Source organism: Thalassophryne amazonica, chromosome 1 (genome assembly GCF_902500255.1).
Source record: "Thalassophryne amazonica chromosome 1, fThaAma1.1, whole genome shotgun sequence".
In the NCBI taxonomy this organism is placed as follows: domain Eukaryota; kingdom Metazoa; phylum Chordata; class Actinopteri; order Batrachoidiformes; family Batrachoididae; genus Thalassophryne; species Thalassophryne amazonica.
In genome coordinates, this window is record NC_047103.1 from 117,979,337 (window position 1) to 118,004,945 (window position 25,609).

General features: G+C 42.0%; 1 protein-coding gene across 1 annotated transcript; it reads left to right on the top strand.

Annotated features, from left to right (window-relative positions):
* Positions 1–9,287: 9,287 nt before the first annotated feature.
* LOC117512367 lies at positions 9,288–13,477 on the top strand. The gene is given in 5 exon segments (XM_034172443.1): positions 9,288–10,126; positions 10,267–10,641; positions 10,643–11,663; positions 12,559–13,147; positions 13,182–13,477. Coding segments are annotated over 5 exon segments (3,120 nt in total).
* Positions 13,478–25,609: the final 12,132 nt, after the last annotated feature.

A 25,609-nucleotide genomic window follows, 5' to 3' on the forward strand; every position in this document is an offset into this window, starting at 1 on the left:
CACACACACACACACACACACAATAGAGTGAGTGAATATTAAAATAGGACTAAAACAAAATAAAAAGACAGATTAATTATGGAAATATTATTGAAGTTGGGGATTCACCTTCCATAGGACAAATAAATGCACTGGGGGAGCAATAGGGACCCAGCCAAGATGGCAGCCGCGCTGATACGTCGGCTCCAATAGGCAGCGGCAGTCCATGAGGCGTCTACGTATATAATGTCCACAGCTCCAATGCACAGATTTATGCTCCAACGTCACAAAGATCGAAGCTTCATTCAGCTACTCGACACATATTTCAAAGCAGTGTGTTGGTTCATTCGTTACCGGAGCGTTTGTTCGGATGGAAGCTACGTTCAAACTGTAACAAAGAAACAAAAACTGTCGTACTATTGTAAAGAATAAATAAAAATATATGCTATTTTACTCATAATTAGCTTTGCATGCTAACAATGCTAAATGTTACCAAACTGAATAAAAGGTTTTGTGTTCATTACTTTCAAAAAGTAACAAATGTTTAGAAGTATGTACACCATGCTGGTTCAAATGAACTAGGTATTGTATTGAATTAATGAAGCTGAATAGAGTGTATACTTGTGCCATAATGTGTTTAAGGGTTTTATCATGATGTCAAATGAATGAAAATGTGTATACCTATGCTTTGAAGGATGTTCAACTGATTTATGATGTGTTGAAATGATACAATATTATACCATTTGATTAATGATTGAAATATGTGCTTATGATGAATTGTATTGAACACTCACAGATTTGTTGACTCTCAAATCAGTAAAGTGTTTTGGTTTAAGGTTTTTATAAATAACATATGCTTAAGTAGGGTGTTGGCTTAAAACATGTCAGACATTGACCATTTTTATGCCTGACATGATGTTTCATGATATGTTCAAAGGTCATGAGGTCAAGATGTATACTGCAAATAATATTGTTGTTGCCTCTGTTTATAATCAAATGGTTTGTACATTTATGTTTGAACTATGCTGATCAATAATGAACAGCTGAATGACTGTATTGTTCAAAATTAATTGCTGCTTCTGCATGCTGTAAAATGTAAGTGATCTCATATTTTGAATGTGTGAAAGAACTTTGCTTCCAGAGGGAAAACAATGACTGGGTTATTTTTATCTACGAGGTCTGTTAGAAAAGTAACAGACCTTTATATTTTTTGCAATAACCTTATGGATTTGAATCACGTGCGCTTGCATCAGCCAAGCTTGAACCTTCGTGCGCATGCGTGAGTTTTTTCACGCCTGTCGGTTGCATCATTCGCCTGTGAGCAGGCTTTGAGTGAGCACTGGTCCTCCCCCCTCGTCGGATTTTCATTGTGAGGGAAATGTCTGAACGGCTGGAGTAGGGGTGCATCAAATTTTTCCAGAAACTGTGAGAGACAGCCAGGTAGACACCATTTGGAAAATTCAGATGGCTTTCGGTGAAGATCTTATGGGGATCACACAGATTAAGGAGCATTTACAACCGGATTAAAGACGGCGCACAATGGCGGATGGCGCGCCGTGCTCTGAGCGGCGATCGACAGGCTGAAACAACCAGATCATTTCCAAACTGAATGCTGTGTTGATCCGGGACGTCGTCTGACTAGCAGAGAAACGGCAAGAGAGGTGCACATAGCACATAGCATAGAACCCAGATCAACAGGACGTTGGACAATTAAGGATTAACAACAATGCCTGGTTTATTTCTTCTTTCTACCATGGAGTTACATTATTACATGTTTGTGTTCAGACTGAGGACGTGTGGGACTGGGCGCCCCGCTCGGACAGATTTCTGAACTGCAAGCTTAAAAACTGTTTTTGAAAAGAAGAGTGTTCTTTTTGCTGCACAATGCTGCGGGTATCGGTTTTGTGGCATTATTAAAGATGTGTATGCATTGTGAACCCATTTTTGCACAAAGCTGAATGATTTTTCGATGACTGATCTGCTCTGCTGTTTCAGTAAACCTGGTAGGATGATCTTGAATTCAAATTATTGTTGTTTGTGTATTCTATCTTGCACTGCCCATGGACTCACAATGTGGGGTGGTGGCAAGTAGAATTTATTATACAATTTTACCATATTTTCTGATTTAACCTGCTTTTATCTCTGTTTGTCAAAACTTTTAACAAACCTGGAAAACAAACCTGGAACATCGACGGAGACTTCTCCCGGACTTAAAGGCATCCTAATTTCTCTAAACACCACTTTAAAGGGTACCCGACACAAAGGTAAAGACAAACCTTTTTTAACAAAACTGTCCTATTGGCCATTTCCAAAAATTGTGGTGTTTGAAGAAAGGCAGACGTCTCGCTCGTGCTTAAAGTATGCTTTACAGCAGATCAAATCAAATCACTAAAAGTTATTAGTACTGAATAGGAAGGAGGGTGTTTGATCCCTCGATAGGAACAGGGTGTGTGATCCCTAATACCCAGGTGTTTGATCCTGGAAGGAGGGTGTTTGATCCCTCATTAGGAACAGGGTGTGTAATCCCTAATACCCAGGTGTTGGATCCTGGAAGGAGGGTATTTGATCCCTCATTAGGAACAGGGTGTGTGATCCCTGATACCCAGGTGTTCGATCCTGGAAGGAGGGTGTTTGATCCCTCATTAAAGTTGCCTATCAGGTTTCATCACAAAGCAGAGTGTGTGATCTCTGTCACTTCTGTCTTAGATGTTTGTATGTCTCAAAATCAATTCTGTAATAGAGTAAGAAGGTGCACAATAATTCATTATAATAGATTTAATTGTTATATATAATTAGTTTTATATATTTCATTTATTTATATATTTAATTAAGTATAATTAGGTTCAGAAAAACTAAAAGAGAACAAGTATCTGTTGATCCGTTGGTCCTGTGTTACATTATAATTGTTATTTTGTTTGGGTTTGTATTTTCTGATGGTACTTTGTGCTGGGCTGGTTCGCTCCTTGGTGATAAGTCTGCTAGGTACCGAAAAGTGTCGTGTTGAGAGCTACCAGCGAAGAATTCAACATTCCTCCACGACTGAAGATTCCTGAAACAATAAAGGGCGCACTGAGGAGTTTCTGTGGGTATTTAGTGTGGGTGGTTGAATTGTCGGACTGTTCCCTTAAAACCAGATCAAGATTGTGAAGTAACACAGAGAACTGATCTGCTGCAATCAGGGGTTCTCCCCATTGCACGATTGTAGTAGAAGCTTGATCATTGATCGATCTTGATCTGAGGCCACGTGAGCACAAGGGGGACATTACCGGCAACTGTTAAATTTTTCGTGTGTTTCCGAGAGTAGTTCGTGTGTCTCCGTATCAGTGATATAACACTAAAATTGACAATGTCTGAACCCAGATCATTTATGGACCTTTGTCCACTTTCAAGACATTCTATTTGAAATCTGTAGAACAGAAAAATCGTAAACCAGAAGAAAAAATTTTAGAGACAATTCTCAGTGACATGCAGGGAGGAGAGGAGCTAAAATGGCCTGAAATGAGTGCTCTCAGTAAGTAAGTCCCTTCGACTGCTCCCTTGTTTGCACTTGGGGTCGCCACAGCAAATCCAAGGTGGCTCTGCATGTTGAATTGGCACAAGTTTTACGCCGGATGCCCTTCCTGACACAACTCCACATTACATGGAGAAATGTGGCAGGGGTGGGATTTGAACCCGGAACCTTCTGCACTGAAACCAAGCGCATTAACCACTTGGACACCACCCCTAAATGAGTGCTCTCAGTACTCATCAAAAAATGCTGACTGCATTGGAACACCAGTACAGAGTAGTTCTAATAAAAAAAATAAATAAAATAGAAGCACAAAAACTGACAGTAGAAAATAAGGACCTGTTTAAAATCAAGACCAACAAATTGTGCAAAACAGCTGAAATAAAATCATATTCATTATCACAGTGCTGTAATACAGCTTCGTGCCTGTAAATCCTGGGAAGAAACTCTGGCTCAGAAAAAAATGACCAACACAGAGAATTCTTAAAATGAGAATAAAGCATCTCCAGTCCATGAATCCTTGAAAGTAAATACACCATCATCATAATTAGAGTAAGACCTTTCACATGATACCAACAATGCATCATTTCTTAAACATCAATAAGTGCCACTTTTGTCCAAATACCTTTGGTCCCTTCATCAAAACATCCCAAATCATATATCATCTTGTTCAGCATAATAAGCACATTCCAAAACTATCTTAATCATGTCAATAACTGTCATATAATTCATTTAAGTAAGCAATCAATGTCTCATCCATGTTTACAACAGGTTCATCCTGCTTCTAGTTACTTTCAATTATAATATGGCTAAATGCTATTGATAAATGGCTAAATCTGACACACAAAATCTGAGAAAATACCACCGCCTCTAAAGGGTGAAGTGGCACCTGTGGTACAGAGAATTTATCCTGCATTGACAGTCATCAATTCACCACCTTATAATAATGCTATGGTGATTCAAAATGAGTGATGATGACAGATATGACTTGACAGGATGGGAAGGTGGAACTTATGGGGGAGACTTGCTTGACCCTGACTCGTATAAATTTCTCAGACAAGTAAGATAACACAATAAACATAAATGTGAGGAGAAAGTACATGAAAAAATGTATCAGAAATTAGAAAAGCAATGTCTGAAACACATAAAACAATACAAAATTGACTCAGACAGTGAGGACGTCGACCAATGTGGAAGTCCACCCCCTGTTTCTGGAGTGGTTGAAATAAAGGGCCCAAAGGTGTACACATTATACAAACCACGAACAGGGTTAGAAAAACAATCTAAAAGAATCAATGAGCTGTCTCTGGAGGACAAGAAACAGATACTCAGAGATACTGAAGAAGAAAAATACCCCCAGAAAAGAAGAGACGGGGGGAGACAGGAGGAAAAGTTAAATCTCATACATCTAACAGATGAGAACAGCGAAGGGGAGGATGCGGATCAAAATGAGTCTCAAAACATTGATGCGAGCTCTCAAATGGCCGACTGCTGCTCCCTAGTGATAAATAGTGATAAACACACCCATGAGACATTCGAATCCAGCAAAAATTTTCATCACAACCTGACAGCCGTAAGCCATCCCATGATGACTAGACAAAAGACTAAAAACACTGCATCAAGTGAATTTGATTTGCAAACTCCTCTGAATGCACCATTGTTTGAAGGAGTAGCAAGACACCAGTTCTATCAAGACTGGAAAAATACATGGTGTGTCCATAAAGTAACGGTCCTTTTTATTTTTTTAAAAAACTATATGGATTTCATTCATATGTTTTTACGTCAGACATGCTTGAACCCTCGTGCGCATGCGTGAGTTTTTCCACGCCTGTCGGTGACGTCATTCGCCTGTGAGCACGCCTTGTGGAAGGAGTGGTCCCGCCCCCTCGTCGGATTTTCATTGTCTGGAAATGGCGGAATGAAAAGTACTTTTTTTCCATCAGAATTTTTTCAGACGTTGTTAGAGACCGGCACCTGGAAACCATTCGAAAAATGTATCTGGCTTTCGGTGAAAATTTTATGGTCTTCACAGAGAATAAGGACTTTAACTACAGCTTTAAGGACCCCTTTAAGGACGGTCGGCGTGCCGCGCTCAGAGCTGCGACGTCGCGGCACAAACCACTGGATCATTTCTAAGCTGATGGCTCTGTGGATACGAGACTGTCGTGTGCTCTTTCTGTGGTTATCACAAGAGCTGGACATCAGCCATTTTCCAGCAGATTTCAGTTTTAACAAGAGATTTTGTCATGGAAAGCCGCGCCGAGGCTTCGCGCATCACGACCGATTCGCTGATGAAGCGAGACAAAGGAACACCTCTGTTTCGGAGTGTTAGAGGACAAGTTTGGACATGTCTATCTCAGCTTTCAGTGCTTACCAGTCAAGTGAGTATAAGAGAAATTGTGGAGAGCTGGACATGTCCCAACTTGTCCTCTAACACTCCGAAACGGAGGTGTTCTTTTGTCTCGCTTCATCAGCGAATCGGTCGTGACGCGCGAAGCCTCTGCGCGGCTTTCCAAGACAAAATCTCTTGTTAAAAGTGAAATCTGCCGGAAAATGGCTGATGTCCAGCTCTTGTGATAACCAGAGAAAGAGCACACGACGGTCTCGTATCCACAGAGCCATCTGTTTAGAAATGATCCAGTGGTTTGTGCCGCGACGTCGCAGCTCGGAGCGCGGCGCACAGACCGTCCTTAAAGGGGTCCTTAAAGCTGTAGTTAAAGTCCTTATTCTCTGTGAAGCCCGTAAAATTTTCACCGAAAGCCAGATAAATTTTTCGAATGGTTTCCAGGTGCCTGTCTCTAACAGCTTCTGAAAAAATTCTGATGGATAAAAAGTCCTTTTCATTCCGCCATTTCCAGACAATGAAAATCCGACGAGGGGGCGGGACCACTCCTTCCACAAGGCGTGCTCACAGGCGAATTACGTCACCGACAGGCGTGGAAAAACTCACGCATGCGCACGAGGGTTCAAGAATGTCTGACGTAAAAACATATGAATGAAATCCATATAGTTTTTGAAAAAAATAAAAAGGACCGTTACTTTATGGACAGACCTCATATGCGACATGTTTGCAATCAAAGATAGGCTACCGCCCCTGTCTGGGGGTGCAGGCCCCTGGATCAGGCAATTGGAAGACCTCACAAAAGGTATTTGGGTGATGCGCGCACTCTGGTGGCAGCCTGTGCATCCAGAAATGAAAGCATGGTACTGGAAGAAGCAGCTACAATTACCACATTTCCTGATGATATGCCATTTGATAATGTAAGGCGCGAGTATTATGCTGCACTCAGAGATACTCTTACAATATAACATCTGGCACAGCCTTTTACTCACCAAAAGAAGATGAGTCCTCTGAAGGATTCATACAAAGAGCCATAAATCACTGGATTGACTTAATTGGCTGACATCCGGGTACAGGTGACGCTGGTGCACAGATCCTGTTTAAACAGTCTGTGTTTTCTGATCTCCCTGCTCCTGTAAAGTCTAAACTGGACGATACACCTGAGATTTCTCTCAAAAATTCTTGAAAGGGTAGTTGTAAAACAGCTAACTGATCATCTGCAGAGGAATGGTCTATTTGAAGAGTTTCAGTCAGGTTTTAGAATTCATCATAGTACAGAAACTGCATTAGTGAAGGTTACAAATGATCTTCTTATGGCCTCAGACAGTGGACTCATCTCTGTGCTTGTTCTGTTAGACCTCAGTGCTGCTTTTGATACTGTTGACCATAAAATTTTATTACAGAGATTAGAGCATGCCATAGGTATTAAAGGAACTGCGCTGCGGTGGTTTGAATCATATTTATCTAATAGATTACAATTTGTTCATGTAAATGGGGAATCTTCTTCACAGACTAAGGTTAATTATGGAGTTCCACAAGGTTCTGTGCTAGGACCAATTTTATTCACTTTATACATGCTTCCCTTAGGCAGCATTATTAGACGGCATTGCTTACATTTTCATTGTTACGCAGATGATACCCAGCTTTATCTATCCATGAAGCCAGAGGACACACACCAATTAGCTAAACTGCAGGATTGTCTTACAGACATAAGGACATGGATGACCTCTAATTTCCTGCTTTTAAACTCAGATAAAACTGAAGTTACTGTACTTGGCCCCACAAATCTTAGAAACATGGTGTCTAACCAGATCCTTACTCTGGATGGCATTACCCTGACCTCTAGTAATACTGTGAGAAATCTTGGAGTCATTTTTGATCAGGATATGTCATTCAAAGCGCATATTAAACAAATATGTAAGACTGCTTTTTTGCATTTACGCAATATCTCTAAAATTAGAAAGGTCTTGTCTCAGAGTGATGCTGAAAAACTAATTCATGCATTTATTTCCTCTAGGCTGGACTATTGTAATTCATTATTATCAGGTTGTCCTAAAAGTTCCCTGAAAAGCCTTCAGTTAATTCAAAATGCTGCAGCTAGAGTACTGACGGGGACTAGAAGGAGAGAGCATATCTCACCCATATTGGCCTCTCTTCATTGGCTTCCTGTTAATTCTAGAATAGAATTTAAAATTCTTCTTCTTACTTATAAGGTTTTGAATAATCAGGTCCCTTCTTATCTTAGGGACCTCATAGTACCATATCACCCCAATAGAGCGCTTCGCTCTCAGACTGCAGGCTTACTTGTAGTTCCTAGGGTTTGTAAGAGTAGAATGGGAGGCAGAGCCTTCAGCTTTCAGGCTCCTCTCCTGTGGAACCAGCTCCCAATTCAGATCAGGGAGACAGACACCCTCTCTACTTTTAAGATTAGGCTTAAAACTTTCCTTTTTGCTAAAGCTTATAGTTAGGGCTGGATCAGGTGACCCTGAACCATCCCTTAGTTATGCTGCTATAGACGTAGACTGCTGGGGGGTTCCCATGATGCACTGTTTCTTTCTCTTTTTGCTCTGTATGCACCACTCTGCATTTAATCATTAGTGATCGATCTCTGCTCCCCTCCACAGCATGTCTTTTTCCTGGTTCTCTCCCTCAGCCCCAACCAGTCCCAGCAGAAGACTGCCCCTCCCTGAGCCTGGTTCTGCTGGAGGTTTCTTCCTGTTAAAAGGGAGTTTTTCCTTCCCACTGTCGCCAAGTGCTTGCTCACAGGGGGTCGTTTTGACCATTGGGGTTTTTACGTAATTATTGTATGGCCTTGCCTTACAATATAAAGCGCCTTGGGGCAACTGTTTGTTGTGATTTGGCGCTATATAAATAAAATTGATTGAATTGATTGATTGATGCTGATGGATAGAGGGAAGTTACATGTGATACACTTCCTTGATACACTTCTTTCCTTCCAGAAAACCAGAGTGAGAAAACAAAAATGGAACTGAAGTTGCTCAAAATGCAACTCAAAGAAGCTGAAGCCAAAATCAGCAAAAAGGATAAAAATGGCTCAGATCAGCTCCAGATGGCTCAAGTGCCACAACCTGTGGCTGGGGCCTTTGGACAGAACTGGCCATATCCACCTTATGTACTACCATCTCCATGGCCCGGCCAACAGCAATGGCCGTCAGGTATGAATCAAAATAGGGGTGGAAATGGGAGAGGCCGTTTTCGCCCGCAATCGGACGTGGGGGTCGAGGAGGTTCTGTGAGGGGAAGAGGGACAGGTCAGGGTGGACCACAGTCAGGCGTGTGTTACAACTGTGGTCCACCAGGACACTGGGCTAAGAACTGCTCACAAGCTGCCCAGGATTATGTACAGCAACCCCAACAGGACATGGCGCCATCACCTGGCAATCCCTTCTGGTCACCACAAGGAGGCCAGTTTCCTCAATAGGGAGGCCTAGAGAACCCTATGCAGGGAGCCTTAGCCCCTCCCATGCTGAACGTGTCTGTGAACAACGGGGAAGTGGATTTCATGGTGGACACTGGTGCGACCTACTCCACGCTGGCCAAGACTGACTCCAATATTCCACTATTCTCTACTGCTGTGAGGGTAAAGGGGTTCTCTGGGAACTCTGCAGCTATACCAAAAACTGTGCCAGTTCAAGTGACTATGGGAAGCCAGAGATTCATGCATCAGTTTCTGGCATCAACAGACTGTCCTGTCAATCTTTTGGGAAGAGACATCATGGTAAAGTGTGGTGTGGGAGTGTCCTGTTCAAAGGCTGGGGCTATAGTGACTCTGAGAGATGGCAAAGTGTTGCCCTGCCACTCCCAGCTCAATGGAGGGATGATGTTGTTGCAGCCGGACACTGCACCCATTATACCCAACGAACATGCTGAGATCTATTGGGGACTGCTTTGTTCAGAATCTGCCACGGCCACAGGCATATTGACTTTCTATCGTAAGTGGGAGCCCTGGATCAAATCTCTCCAACCTTATAATCCTCCACCAGGCCCTTTTCATGTCATCCTAAATTACACCAGGCAGACTAACCTTGTGTATGATGAAGCATTTCAAGAGCAGCTTCACCAGACGCGTTGGTTCATTGTCTCTGATGGGTTGTTTGTTGGTCCTGAAGTTGTTGCAGTGGTGGAACAAGATGCAGAACAAAATGAGTGGTTTGCACTCTCTGATGTTTCTTACTCTCATGCCTCGCTTGCATTGCATTCTAGACACCAATCAAAAGAATTGGGTCCCATGACTAAGAGGCTAAAAGAAACTATGGACTGGCAGAATTCTCAGTTGCGGCAAGTCACTTACCGTCCCAGAAAGCCTACTACATTCCTTGGTCCTTATGTGATAGTGTATTTTTGGAAAAACAGTTTTTGGAATGACATCATGGTGCCGAACAAACTGACCATGAGAATACCATACCTCTGTTGGACAGCATGCCCCAGAAATTGTGGGCCACCTTTCCAACAGATGTTGGACATATTGATGTGCCACCTGTTATGTTTGAGGTCAAACCTGGTCCACCTGTTTGGACCCCACAGTATCCCATTTCAGACGGGGCTGCACAAGGCATAAAGACCACCATTGAAGGGCTAAGTGACTCCGGTGTTTTGATCAAGACCGAATCTAACTACAACACTCCTATTTTACCTGTTCCAAAACCAAACACAGACAAATACCACATGGTGCACAATTTGAGATGTATTAATGACATCATTCAGACAAAGTGCCTCCCTGTTCCTAATCCATACACAGCTTTGTCATTGCTGACACCAAAACATAAATTCTTCACAGTAATTGATCTGGCAGATTTTTAGTGTTCCTCTGTCGGTTCAACTCCAAAGATTTTTTGCATTCACATATTTGGGAAAGCAATACACATACACGTCTCTGCCACTGGGATTTGTATTGTCTCCATGTTTATTTAATCATGCTCTCAAACAGCTGATTAAAGATGCACAGCTGCCCTCTGGAGTGCTCCTTGTCCAGTATGTGGATGACGTCCTTATTGCAGCTGAATCAGACAGCTCTTGTTTGAAAGCTACACGCATCGTCCTGCAAACATTAGCAGACAAAGGTTTCAAGGTCAATAAGGCAAAACTACAAGTGGCAAGACCTCAGGTTTCATTCCTGGGCAGAGTAATCTCTGCTGCTGGTAAATCAGTTTCCTCCGGACAGCTGGAAACTATTCTGCATCACAAACGACCTGAAACAGTGAAAGAAATGCTGTCATTTTTGGGACTGACTGGATACAGCAGAAATTATGCACCATCCTATGTGGACAACACTGCACTCCTGAGGGGACTGGTAAAAGAAAAAGGGCACAGAAACCTTAAAGCAGCTCTGAACTGGACTACAGAAGCAGAGCAACAGTTTATTCAGGTGAAACAACATTTGGCAAAAGCAGCCTCGTTGGCTGTACCCAATTATGACGATCCCTTCTTCTTGGATGTTTCTGAAAAAGGGGGAGTTGTTAATGCTGCCCTTTTTCAGAAAAAACGGGGTGAGAGAAAGGTACTAATGTACTACAGTTCAAAACTTGACTCAGTGGAACAAGGACAACCTCCATGCACAAAACATGCAGCAGCAGTGGCTAAAGCAATCACAAAAACAGCACACATTGTGATGTCTCACTCACTGACAGTACTGACGTCACATACGGTTGCATCATTTGTCTCATCGAAGGCTTTCACCATGACTAGCCTAAGACAAACCAGACTGGAAGCTGTTTTACTGCAGCCACACATCACCTACAGCACTGAAGGTGTAAATATGGCCAACACTATGGATCCTCTACCCGCACACAGATGTGAAGAAAAGGTGGAAGCAGATGTGAAATTAAGGCAGGATTTACAAGCAGAACCACTGCAGGGAGCAACACGGATTCTGTTCACAGATGGATGCTGCTGAAGAAGCCCAATGGAAGGGCTAAAGGTAGGATTCGCTGTAGTTGAACTCTCCCCAAACTCAGGGAAATTCAGGACAGTAGCATCAGGACAGATCCTCAACAAACCATCTGCACACGAAGCAGAATTACATGCATTAGCTGAAGCGCTAAAACATTCAAAAGGTGAAAATGTGACAATCTACACTGACTCTGCCTATGCTTATGGTGTAGTTCACTATGAGTTGGCAAGATGGTACAGGACTGACTTTCTGACAGCAGCAGGACAACCTGTAAAACATTATGACATAGTGACTCACCTGGCAGAAGCCATGATGGGACCTACCAAACTAGCTATAGTAAAATGCAGAGGACATTCAAAAGACCAAACAGTAAATGTCTACGAAGGAAACAATCAGGCAGACATGGCAGCAAAGGCAGCTGCAGGGTACCAAGGAGGGTTGATTATGTACTCAGAAGAGGAAGAAGCAGAGTTGCAAGGACATACATTAACAAAGTGGGATGTGTGTGAAATGCAAGATGATGCAGGAGCATATGAAAAATCAGTGTGGAAACAATATGGAGCAATAGAAAAGGACAGACTTTGGAGATTTATTGATGGGAGAATATGCTTACCATCAGCATTGGCACATATCATAATTGATGGAGCACATGGTATGGCTCATTTGTCAAGAAGGCAGACAGAAAAAATTGTGGCATCCCAGACTAACTGAACTGATTAAACATCAACTGGAAAACTGCAAGGTATGTCTGGAGTGCAATGCGCGTCCAGGCATGACCCCCACAATCGGGTCATATCCGGTGCCAACTGCTCCGTTTCAGGACATAGTTATTAATTACACAGACATGGGCCCAGAAAACCGAGCTCAAGGCTACAGGTACTTGCTGGTCATTGTTGATTGCTATACAAAGTGGGTAGAGGCCATCCCCACCAAAAAGGAAGATGCTGCAGTGTGCAAATATCTGATCAATCAGTTCATACCTAGACATGGATTTCCAAGATCAATCAGATCAGACAATGGTTCACATTTCAAAAATGAAGATTTGGCTAGAGTTGAGAAAAGTATGGGCATTAAACACAGATTTGGCTCAGTTTATCACCCACAGTCCCAAGGACTGGTGGAGAGAGCATATCGGACACTAAAGGAGAAGCTGGCTAAAATTTGTGCTGACTCAAAGCTGACCTGGGTACAGGTATTGCCAATTGCCTTGATGGCTATCAGGGCTTCTGTCAACTCATCGATGGGATTCTCCCAGCATGAACTTTGCACAGGAAGGACTTTTCCCAATCCAGCTGCCACTGGCATAAGGGGGACACCCCTAGATGTCAGCCAAATACAACACATTAGCTATTATTCGCTGCTAACTGCATTGGTAGCCTCACTCTCATTCCAGGTGCAGCAACGAGAAGGCAATCCTCCACAGGGACCTGTGGGGAAATAAAGTAGATCCAGGAGATTGGATCTGGTTGAAGGTCACCAAGAGGAAGTGGACAGAACCAAGGTGGACTGGTCCACACAAAGTGATAAAGGCAAACTCATACTCAGTACAGGTGGAGACCAAGGAAGGTACTTGGTATCATTTGTCTCAGTGTGCTCCAGCAAGAACACCTGACAGAACATTGAACACAATCAGAAACATTCTTGCTGACCAAAGATTTGACAAACCATTAGATGAGCTAATTGAAAGGGAGTTGGACAAGCACCCAATTACAGATTACGACCCAGGAAAATCAGACTAAAAACCCAAAAATGAACCAAGCAAGTTTTATAATAATAGGCATGGCACTGCTGTGTCTAGAAGGATGGGGTGTGAAAAAGCAGGAGAGTCACTCAAGAGACAAACAATCTAATTTAGACACCTTTCCATGGTCCAATGAGACCCCTCAAAATCCCTATCAATCAAACTTGTGGTACGTGTATGCTAAATTTTTAGCTGAACAGCAAAATAGCACCAACTGCTATGTGTGCACGGCTATGCCCATTTCTGTGCGTCATCCATGTGTAACTCCAGTACCAGTATCAAATGTAAGTGGATATTTTCCCAACAATCTGAAATCAGCGGTTTTCACGCCAACCCTTAATGCCTCACTACAAATAGCCACTGGAACGGGCATTTCAAGGGGACCTAGCCGCATTCAATTGACAGGAATCCTTAAGTTTGATTCCACCCAAAAAGTCCCGCTGCTAACCAATTCTACCTTCTCACACCGAATTGCCATGCTTCGAAAACAGCATACCACAAATGGGAACTCCACTCAGTAATCTGGGTAAAATAGCAGCCTCACTGTGCAGCTCTATACTAGCCCCATGCACCAAACTAAGTAATGGGTCATTTAATAATACTCCGAGGCCAATAGGGGGACGATGTATAGATTATTTTAAGGCCCCCGATGCTCTGGGTACTGTACCCTGGAAAGGATTGATGTGGCTTTGTGGTCATGATGCCTATATCTCCCTCCCACCAAGTTGCACTGGCAGATGTGCTCCTATTTCTACAGCCCATCACTCCTTTATTGTTTCGACCGAATATGCTCCCCGTAGAAGCAGACGAGAGGTAAAACCACATGACAGCATTTGGGGGTCTGATGTCCCATCTACCCATAAGCTGTAGACTACTGATAAAAAAAGTTGTATTATCCCTATTTCCTTGGCTAGGAGTAGGAAAAGTAATGCTTAGGGTAGAGACCTTAAATTACCAATTCTCATTGTTCATTAACAGCACCATCACAGCATTGGAAGGGATTAGGCCGGAATTACATGCCCTCCGGTTAATGGAAATGCAAGATAGACTGGTGCTGGATCAATTAACTGCTGCACAGGGTGGTGTCTGCTCAGTTGTGGGACCTGACTGTTGTACATTCATTCCAGACAATTCAGGTGACAGTGGTGTCATTGCTCGAGCCATAGCTAATTTGACTCAAATTCGGGATGCAATTGAAAAGGGATATGTGCAAGATGAAGGGGGATTTTTTAACTGGTTATTTTCAGGAGGTTGGAGACAATGGATGATCAAGATGGCTATGATATTTTTGTTTGTGTTCTTAGTAATGACATTGATTGCATGTTGTGTTGTTCCATGCCTTAGAACTCTGGTTACCAAGTTCATTGATAGTACGATTGCTAGTCAGCTACTTGTGTTGGGAATTAATCCTGGGGAAGTAGATGAACTATTAGAAGTTGATGAATGTCTGTAAGGTGTTGTCCACAGTTTAACTGTAAAGAATAAATGAAAATATATGCTATTTTACCCATAATTAGCTTTACATGCTAACAATGCTAAAAGTTACCAAACTGAAAAAAAGGTTTTGTGTTCATTATTTTCAAAAAGTAACAAATGTTTAGAAGTATGTACACCATGCAGGTTTAAATGAACTAGATATTGTATTGAATGAATGAAGTTGAATAGAGTGTATACTTGTGCCGTAATGTGTTTAAGGGTTTTATAATGATGTCAAATGAATGAAAATGTGTATGCCTATGCTTTGATAGGTGTTCAACTGATTTATGATGGTTTTGAAATGATACAATATTATACGGTTTGATTAATGATTGAAATATGTGCTTATGATGAATTGTATTGAACATGTTGAACTGCTGACAGGTGTGTTGACTCTAAAATCAGTAAAGTGTTTTGGTTTAAGGTTTTCATAAATAACATATGCTTAAGTAGTGTTATGTGCAGACGCAGGTTGAGGAGTGGACCAACGTCTGACCGAACCCAGCGCTAAATAACCAGAAAGCGGTTCCACAAACAAAATGATTTTATTTCCCCTCCAGTGCAATAATTTGTGTACAACATAAATATTTGCTTTGTCTGGCGGAGTGAAGGACAGCGCGCTCTCCAGCGCCCAAAAGGATCGAAGCCTCGGCGCTTCTGGACTCAGATTCACCGCCAAACACTCCCCAGGTGGACACGACAAACTGACTCTGTGAAGGATGGAAAAGGTGAGGTAAGTCAACAGAGCTACAGCAAATATCTTTCAGAGGCACACACTATCAGCAACACATTCAGGTCTGAATTTAAGCTTTATGTAAATGAGCAGCTTCTCACAACAGGTGGAGGATCATCAGTCCGTACGTCACGGCAGTGAGAAGCAAACTGCACAATTCTCATCAATGTTCAAATATACTGCGTAACAAAATGCCAAATTACTATTAACGATCATTCAGACAATAATCACCTCTGATGTGTGCTGACAGCATGTGTCCCTCACCCGTCCTCCTTCACAGGCACGATGTGTCAAACCCTGGCGCGGTCCTCAGCGTCTCACAAACGAACGTCACAAGGTCGAGTTCCCGGCAATTCTGCTTGAACCACTCATGGTTAAATGCAGAACGCCATCTCATTATCTGCTTCAGCTGAAAGTCTTTAAGTTTACACGTGAGCATCATCCACAGGTGCTGCGAGTCAGTAGGCCTGCACGTGAACATCCTCCACAGGTGCAGCTAATAATGCTGATGAGGGTGAAGGACTCTTCTGCCAGCACCGTCTCCACAGCAGGGACGTAGGCATATTAGGGCCAGGGTGGTCCTAGGCCCGTCCACGTTTTTGATTGGCCCAGGGCCTGATTTTTCTCACCATTATTTTATTATTGATATTTTTTATTCACTCATTAAAAATATGCTTAACATTGACATTCAAACCAAAACGTATAAAAATGTATTGAAAAAAATAATAAAAACTAGCGGGACCCGTGTAAATTACACGGTATTTAAGTTATTTTGAAGTCATGATAATATTTAAATTTTAAAATTATGAAATGTTTTGGTAGAATGAAAAATAGGACAATCATATTCATTTTATATTGCATTTGTTACAACGGAACTAACGTTAGCAATGATGTTGCAGCGAACACTGAGATGTGCGCGCTGCGCGCCGCTGCTTAATTTTGTTGTCAGACAGTGTACACAATTAGCTAAGTTAGTTAGCCATCATGGCTCAGAGTAAACTGAGTAAATTTGGCTTTAAAAGGGTTAGACTAGAAAATGAGTCACAACTTGCTTCTAGCAGCATCACCATCGCTCCTACTACTGCTACTCCATCAAGGTCGACTCCCACTCCAGAGACTAGCAGCACACCGCCCCCCGCCAGCGCCTCCCCAGCCGGGCTGCCGACATCGGAGGTTCCTGTTCCTCCCCCCGGTCGCCAGCATGAAGGCCCACCCACTGATTTGTCGCAACTAGATGAACCACCTGCCCAGCCAAAACCGAAGAAGTTTCCCTACACTTTGAGTCATGGGAAAGCACGGTGCTTCTCATTGAAGTGGTATGATGAACTTCCCTGGGTGGAATACAGTGTGTGCAGGGATGCACTTTTTTGTAAAATGTGTATACAAGATAAATGGCATAGGTAACATAATTATTATGCAATTCAAACAATATATGTATTTTAAATAAATAGTGTCATTATTATTGATTTAGAGTAATTATATTTTAATACTAAATACATAAAGTGTATCAAATGCAGCACTGAGATCCAACAGCACCAAGACTGTAGTGGGATCTGAGTCCATTGCTCGCAAAAGGTCTTTCACAACTTTAGTAAGTGCTGTCTCTGTGGAGTGATATTTTCTAAAAGCAGACTGCAATGGCTCAGAAAGATTATTCTCAGTAAGATAGTCCACAAAGAAAGATCAGAGGAAGTGCCATTGCACAGCACACAGTAAGAACAACTGGACAGGTATGACATCAACCATGCAAGGGCAGTTCCAGTAATACCAAAATGATTCTCCAGTCTGATTTATTCCAGATTTATTACAGTAATGAATATGCATCATGTAAGTTTTATTTGGTAGCTTTGTATTAAAATTATCAAAAAAAAAAAAAAAAAGTAAATGGGAATTTGTCATGTAATAAAAAAATTATATAAATCTTAAAAGTTTGGGTTAAATATTTCTGTGAGTGTATAGCAGAGCAGAACAGAATTAGAATAGAGTAGAAGAGAACAGCAGGACATAAACAGAGCAGAATAGAACAGAGCAATGTAGAATACAACAGCAGAGCACAACTAAAGAGCAAAACTATTGAGAAGAAAAAAAAGAGAACAACAGAATAAGAAGAGAGCAGAATAAAAAGAGCTGTTTCAAACAAGAGAACAAGACAGCAGCACAAGTTTTAATACTTTTCTACATGTGTTTTATTTATGTTTATTTACTTATGTTTTATATTTATGTTCTCAGTTTTAATGAAATTCAAATTTATTATGTTTGACAGTTAATGTTTTGTATCATTACCTTGCAATTCTCTACCATGGGGAATATAGGACACCTGTTTTATATAAATTTTATATATGTAGACTATGTTGTCATTAGACCTACATTTTGAGATGTTTTCATTTTCATCAAATTCTAATTTATATCTTTACCTCTGCCTTTGCAGTTATTTTGACATTAGCTGGACCAGGGGGAGTAGTGAACACTAGTTGTCTTTTTTAATGGAGGAAATGTGTTTGCAAAACAACAATGCTTAATTTTGTATTAAATAATATTACAAGCACCGCTACACTATAGAAATATAATGATGTACTGTAGTAGTCAGTCCACTGTGTCAGTGTGCACTTGAGGACAGCAGGGTGCGATGTTTCACTTAAATAGGTCATAGAATAATTACCTTAAGGTTGTTTCTGCTAGGCATTATTGGATATTATATTGATGTTTCCTCTGGCAAAAGTTGGCCCACCCACTTTTCTTCAGGCCCGCCCTATTCTAAATTTCTGGCTACGTCCCTGCTCCACAGACAAAAACCAGTTTGCATACCTGTTAAGGATTTTATATATATATATATATATATGTTATCACTGTTAAACATTTGTACCTTCGTCTTCTTTCTTATGAAAACGGTGTTGTGCTGTTTGCACCTAACCCCGAGAATGTATGTGTTATTCAACCTTGTTTTAGCATGCTGGGGTCAATCTGAACTGGGAATGAAGAGCTGGATGTACTTATTATTATTATTATACAACTTGTTTTTGTAGCCGCTAACGACTGGGAGTAAAAGAACTGAAGGTTGTTTTTGACTGTTGTGATGTGATGCTTAGCGTGAAGACCAGGACACTCCAGGCAGATGCACAACAGCTGATAACTGCAACAGACGAACGAGATGTGCTGACCTCCGACGATAAGAGTAAAAGAAAGAAACTGTTTTTCCTTACAGCTGCACTTATTGACGTATGTGTTTATGTTACGGGAAGAAACTTGTCTCGCGTTGTCCCCCCCCCCCCCCCTTAGGACAAGTTTCATGATGTAATGAGGGCTTCTCTAATAAAAAGAGCGGGAGCACAGGCCAGACTTTAGTGTAGCCTTGGTGTACAGCCCGGCTGCACTCCGCGCGTGATTAATTTGACTTTCTGTCTCACTGGTGTTTCTTGACTCTGTTTGTCTTATCAAAGGTTTTAAGAATGTTTGGAGGAGAAAATACCCAACATTGACTGGGGGCTACGTCCGGGATCTCAACAATACCGGAGGTGTCCGGCGGGGGTCGCCAAGTCCAGACGTAAATCCTTGGCCAAGGTCCGATCGATTGATCGTGTCTGCAATTGTCGACCACCGTTGGCATCGTCTGGTTGACGAGATTTTCCCGAAGAAGACAGACAGGAAGTCGAGTCAGTGAGTAAAATTTCTTTGTAAACAGTACTGAGTGAGTGGTGATCAGATCACATAAACAGTTAAATTCCGCAAGCGATGATACAGAATCGTCTGTTAATGCAAAGCAGTTAAACTCTGTAAGGAGGGTGCGGACTCCTCTGTTTATATACGCGTACCGGTAGGGGATAAAAGTGATCACATAAAACAGTTAAACTCCGTAAGCGATGATACAGAATCGTCTGTTAATGAAACACAGTTAAACTCTGTAAGGAGGGCGGACTCCTCTACGGTTGCGAGGGACGCACGTAGTTAAATTCCGGAAGGAGGATACGGACTCCTCTGTTTTAATACGTAAAGGAAATCCCGGGTAGAAATACGTGCACTGTAAAAAAGCAGTTAAATCTGGCAGGGACGGCGGAGTCCCCTAATGCAGGACATTAGTTAAATTTCACGGGAGGGCGAGCTCCCCTGGCATAAGAATACGCGTACGATTATTAAAAGTGTTTCTATGTGTAAATAGTGTTTTGTGTAAGTGTAAATAACTGTGTGAAAGTGTAATACTTTGGACAACGTTACTGACAACCGTGCGTGTGGAAGCAGAGGCAAGTGATTCCGCTTCCTACGGGGAGGTGAAAGGAATCAACCACACGACGGCAAATTAATTGTCACGTCCAAAGAAAGTGTGAAAACTTCAGATTTAGAACACCCTAGGTGTGCCCCCGTCTGAAGTCCAAATTATAACAAGGGATAATAAAAATGGGGGGTAAGACGTCTAAAAATAAGGAAAATTTATCAACTGACGACTGGAAATTTATGGAAGCAAAAAAAAATCCAAAAGCAACAAAGAAATTGGAGACCTGGATAAATAAACATGACTTTGACGGACGACTGAACCTGATCAGTATACAGAAGCTAAAGAAGGAGTTAGAACAGCAACATAAAGGTGATGAGAAAAAGATGCAGAAAGTAGGGGCAGATTTAGTGGCATTTTGGGAGGAGGAAGCAGAGAACAGACGGAAGGGAGCAGAGAAGCGACGATTAGAGAAAGCAAGGAAAAAGAAAGTTGTAGGTAAGGCAGAAGAAGATGTGATAATTCAGCACAGAGAACCAGAACAGCCTCAACAACCACCGCCGGCTGGATCGTCGGTGACAACAACACCTTTATATCCTCCTCTACTAGAGGATGACGATGTACCGCCACCACAGTGTGATTTGGCAGTAAAACCTAAGGTAAAAAGTGAAAAACCAGAAAAACCAGAAAAACCACAAACACGCAGTTAAGCGAAAGTGCCTACAGCCCCTCCCATGGTGGAACACAGTGACCAGGGAGGTGCCTATCCTATGATAGAAGTACCAAATCCTCGTGCAGGAACAGCAGGACATCGATCAACCATGCTCGTATATCGAACATGGAATGCTGAGGATATCAAAGCAGCAGTCGACATGATACCATCGCCACATGTCGATATCGAGGGATTTATGCAGGATATAGAAAACATTAGAAATTCTTACCACCTTAGTGGACCTGAAGTCCAACAGGTGTGGATGAAAGCATGTGGCCCTAAATGGAGTCAGATACGCGGAGACTGGAATCCTGCAGACCAGGATGGCGTACCGTTGCCACATGATGATCCAGTCTTGCAAACAAGAGTGGAAGCTATGATTACACGTGCAAAAGGTGTGTTAGGACCAAAGATAAATTATACTGAAATTACCAGGACAACACAGAAAGAAGGAGAACCATGGACAGAGTTTAGATGCAGATTTGAGAGTGTATTTAGAGTCCATAGTGGCATATTGCCAGGAACACCTGTGTATGAACAACAATTGAAAAACGCTCTGATCCAACATTCCAACAAGGATATAAAAGCTTGGATACAGAAACATTGGATTGGACTGCCAACAGGCACATTGGAAGAAACACATACACACTGCTGTCATGCAGAAGGAGTCTTAAAGCAGAAAAAGACAGGGAACAGCAACAAAGGAGTGTATGTAGCACACAGAGATGGTGAAATATATTACCAACAGGGTAACTTAAGACAGCAGAAGCAGTGCAAACGCCCCCAAAAGCCATGGCAAAATAGACAAGGTGGACAGCCACAATGTCAAGGACCATGGCAACCACAACAGCAGCACAGACAGGGAGGGCCACCACGTGGTCCCCTGATTTGTTGGAACTGTGGAAGAGAGGGACATATGTATAGAAATTGTCCGAATCCACCTACTGAGGTAGCAGCAGGAGGAATTCCACAACGGAATAATCCTCCGCAGCCACAGTATCCACAATGACTAGAATCCATAATCTATGATTCCACATCAGATAAGCAGTCTGAATGTGATATGGATCTGTGTGCCTTACTGGGAAATCCGGTACCAAAACCAGAAGTGACTTTGTTGGTAAATGGACGACCGGTGGCATTCCTTTGTGATACAGGAGCATGTAGAACCACATGTAATGACAACATACCTGTCCATCAATTGAGCAACGAAATTTTTAGGGTTCGCTCTGCAAATGGACAAACATCAGACGTCCCTATCACTAAACCCATAACGTTGACAGATCCATTTGGCCTGACATGTACTATGTCAGTGTTGAACATGCCACAATGTCCAGTTAACCTCTTAGGACGAGACAGCTTGACTGCATTGGGCTTGTCCATAATTGTGGAACAAGGGAAATTAGTTGTTGAACGCACAGGAGGCGTTAACATGGTAAGAGAAGAAAGCAATGACCCCACATTCCACTATTACTATACATTTGACATTTCAGAAGAAGATGCTGCAGGATGGGGTAAAGATGTCGTCTTGCAAGCGACAGCGCTACTAAAAAATCCTGAACAAAAGATGTCACCACCTGACCTGCATGTCACAATGTGGCATAAAGATCCTCCAGGTCCGGATGGTGACTATGAAAACAAAGTGAAAAACGTTTCGCCTGTGAAGCTGACAATGACCGATTTGATTCATGATGGCAACTCAACAGCTGTCATAACAGTGACAGGTGCCACTGAAGACATTTTAAAATTGAGATTCACAGGTATGCCATTACATGTGTCACTTTGTAAGCCATATTTGACAGAATGGCAAGAACTGGGACTGACAGTCATAACAGCTTTGTCAGCCACTGATTGGAGCAGAGTTGGACCACGAACGGAGTTCAGTCCATCAACTAAATTGTATAAAGTGCCAGTTAATGTCTCATTGGTGCTGACAGCTGGAACACATATTGATGTGCCCACTTCACAATCCTGAGTGTATCAGTTGAGTCCTGAAGAAGATGATCTTCTCTCTTCAGTACCATCAGGATTGTGGACAACAGGTCCTTCAGACGTAGGACTGATTAAAAATGCACAACCTGTAGTTATAAGACCAAAAACAGAATACAGACCGTGTGTAAGACAGTATCCATTGAAACCTGATGCAATTGAAGGAATCAGGCCAGTAATAGAGAATTTATTAACAGCAGGAGTAATAGTGCCATGTCCAGATTCACCATGTAACACACCCATATTTCCTGTGAAAAAGGCTCCGCCCTCAGTGGGGTGGAGAATGATTCAAGATCTGCAGGCAGTAAATGCTGCTGTGATTAAAAGAGCACCATGCGTTCCAGATCCACACACCCTGTTAAATTTGCTGAGACCAAATTCTAATAGTTTCTCAGTAATTGACATAAGTAATGCATTTTTCTCTGTGCCAGTACACCCAGATAGTCAATTCTGGTTTGCTTTTACCTTTAAAGGACAACGATATACATTCACCAGATTACCGCAGGGTTACGCAGAGAGTCCAACTATTTATTCTCAAGTCATGTCAGCATGTTTAGCCAATTTCGTTCCACCGGCAGATAGCCAACTATTAGTGTATGTTGATGACATCTTGATTGCCTCTGACACACGAGAAAACTGCATAACTGACACAGTAGCATTATTATGTTTCTTATTTGATAATGGCCACAAAAGTGAGTAAAAACAAAGTTCAGTTGTGTAGGGATAAAGTAAAATATTTAGGACATGAATTATCAGCCACAGGGCGCATGATCCTGTCTGACAGGAAGGAAGCAATTTTGCACGCTCCAAAACCACAAACCAAAAAGCAGATGATGTCATTTCTTGGACTGACTAATTACTGCAGGGCATGGATTCCCTGCTATGCAGAATTGACTAGTCCACTTTCTGATTTGATGTACAAGGATGATATTTCAATGTCAACCGTGTTGGAATGGAACAAAGATGCTGAGGAAGCTTTTGTAAAAGTAAAACAAACATTAGTGTCATCCACAGTTTTGGCACTACCAGATTATAGTAAACCATTCATTCAAACAGTTGATTGTAAGAATAAGTTCATGATTAGTGTTTTGGTTCAAGTGTATGGCTCAAAATTGAGGCCAGTTGCCTACTACTCATCTAAATTGGATGCAGTGGCAAGTGCTCTACCACCATGCGTACAAGCTGTTATTGCAGCCTCTATGGCTGTTCAAAGTAGCAGTAATGTTGTTCTATTCCATCAGCTGACATTGAAAGTTCCACATGCAGTCTCTGCACTTCTGTTGCAGACAAACATGAGCCTTTTGTCCCCAGCAAGACATCTTTCGTGCATGTCCTTGCTATTATCACAACCACACCTTACGGTAGAGCGCTGTACAACATTGAATCCATCCACATTGATACCTCTACCTGAGGATGGTGAGCCGCACAATTGTCTTGATGTAGCAACAGCCTGTATGAAAGCACGCCCAGACCTCCAGGACACACCCATCCCAAACAGTACAATTGTGTATGTGGATGGTTCTTCCACTAAAAACGCTCATGGACAAACACAATCTGGATATGCTGTTGTCACAAATTCAGAAGTATTGGATTCTGCTTCATTGCCATCGTCATTTTCAGCACAAGCAGCTGAATTAGTTGCTTTAACTGCAGCTTGCTATCTGTTTAAAGGTACGGCTGTAACGATTTATACAGACAGCCAGTACGCTTTCAGCACAGTGCATGTGTTTGTGGGAAGAGCGTGGAATGGTGACATCATCTGGAAAGCCAGTGACTCATGCCACACTCCTAACTGCACTACTGAAAGCTGTGAAATTGCCTAAACAAATTGCTATATGCAAATGTGCGGCTCACACCAAAGGCTCTGACAGTGTTTCAAAAGGAAATGATTTTGCTGACAGAGCAGCAAAAGAGGCAGCAGCGGCTTCTTCTATTTTTGTTGTACAGGACACCACTCCAGATTTGCATTTAGGTCATACACTGCTTGCTGACATGCAACAGCAGGCAACTGACAGAGAAAAACAAATGTGGATAACTAAAGGGGCTACGTATGCAAATGATTTGTACGTATGACCACAAAAGAAACCCATATTGCCAAAAAATATGTTTAAATGGGCAGCTATTATGAGCCATGGCGTGACGCATGTCTCATCAGGGGGTATGATATCGCAATTGCAATCTATTTTTTGTCTTTATGGGTTCGATGCATATGCAAAACAGCATTGTAGAGCATGCATGACATGTGCAAAACACAATTCACAAGGCAATTTGAGACCCCAAAGAGGCAAATTTCCAACACCACAATATCCCTTTCAAGTGATTCATATGGATTATATACAGCTGAGTAAACATGAAGGGAAGGAATTTTGTTTAGTCATAATTGATGCCTTCTCAAAATGGGTAGAATTGTTCCCTACAAAACATGCAGATGCACTTACAGTGGCTAAGGCATTGTGCAAAGACATCATTCCACGATTTGGAATACCAGAAACAGTTTATTCAGATAATGGAGCGCATTTTGTTAATACAATAGTGCAATACGTAGGAGAAGCGCTACAGGTTAATCTCAAAAATCATTGTGCTTATCACCCACAAAGTGCCGGATTAGTGGAAAGGACAAAGGGCACAATAAAAATAAGATTAAGGAAATGTATAGAAGAGACAAAACGAACCTGGATTGAATGTTTGGACCTAGTAAAATTGTATATGAGAATAACACCAACACCATCAGGGTTAACACCATTTGAGATACTTTATGGACGACCATATCGTCTACCAATTTTGACATGGATACTAAAACAGCAGATGAGGAACAAACATTAGCAAATTTTATGAGAAAGACATTAACACAGAAAGACATAACTTAAACACATTTACTGCCGAATAATTTTGATCTTCCACAGGACGGCCTTCCAGTAGTCTAGCCAGGAGACTGGGTGTTCATCAGAGTGATTAAGAGGAAGAACTGGTCCAGTCCTCGTTGGGAAGGTCTATACCAAGTGCTGTTAACAACACCAAC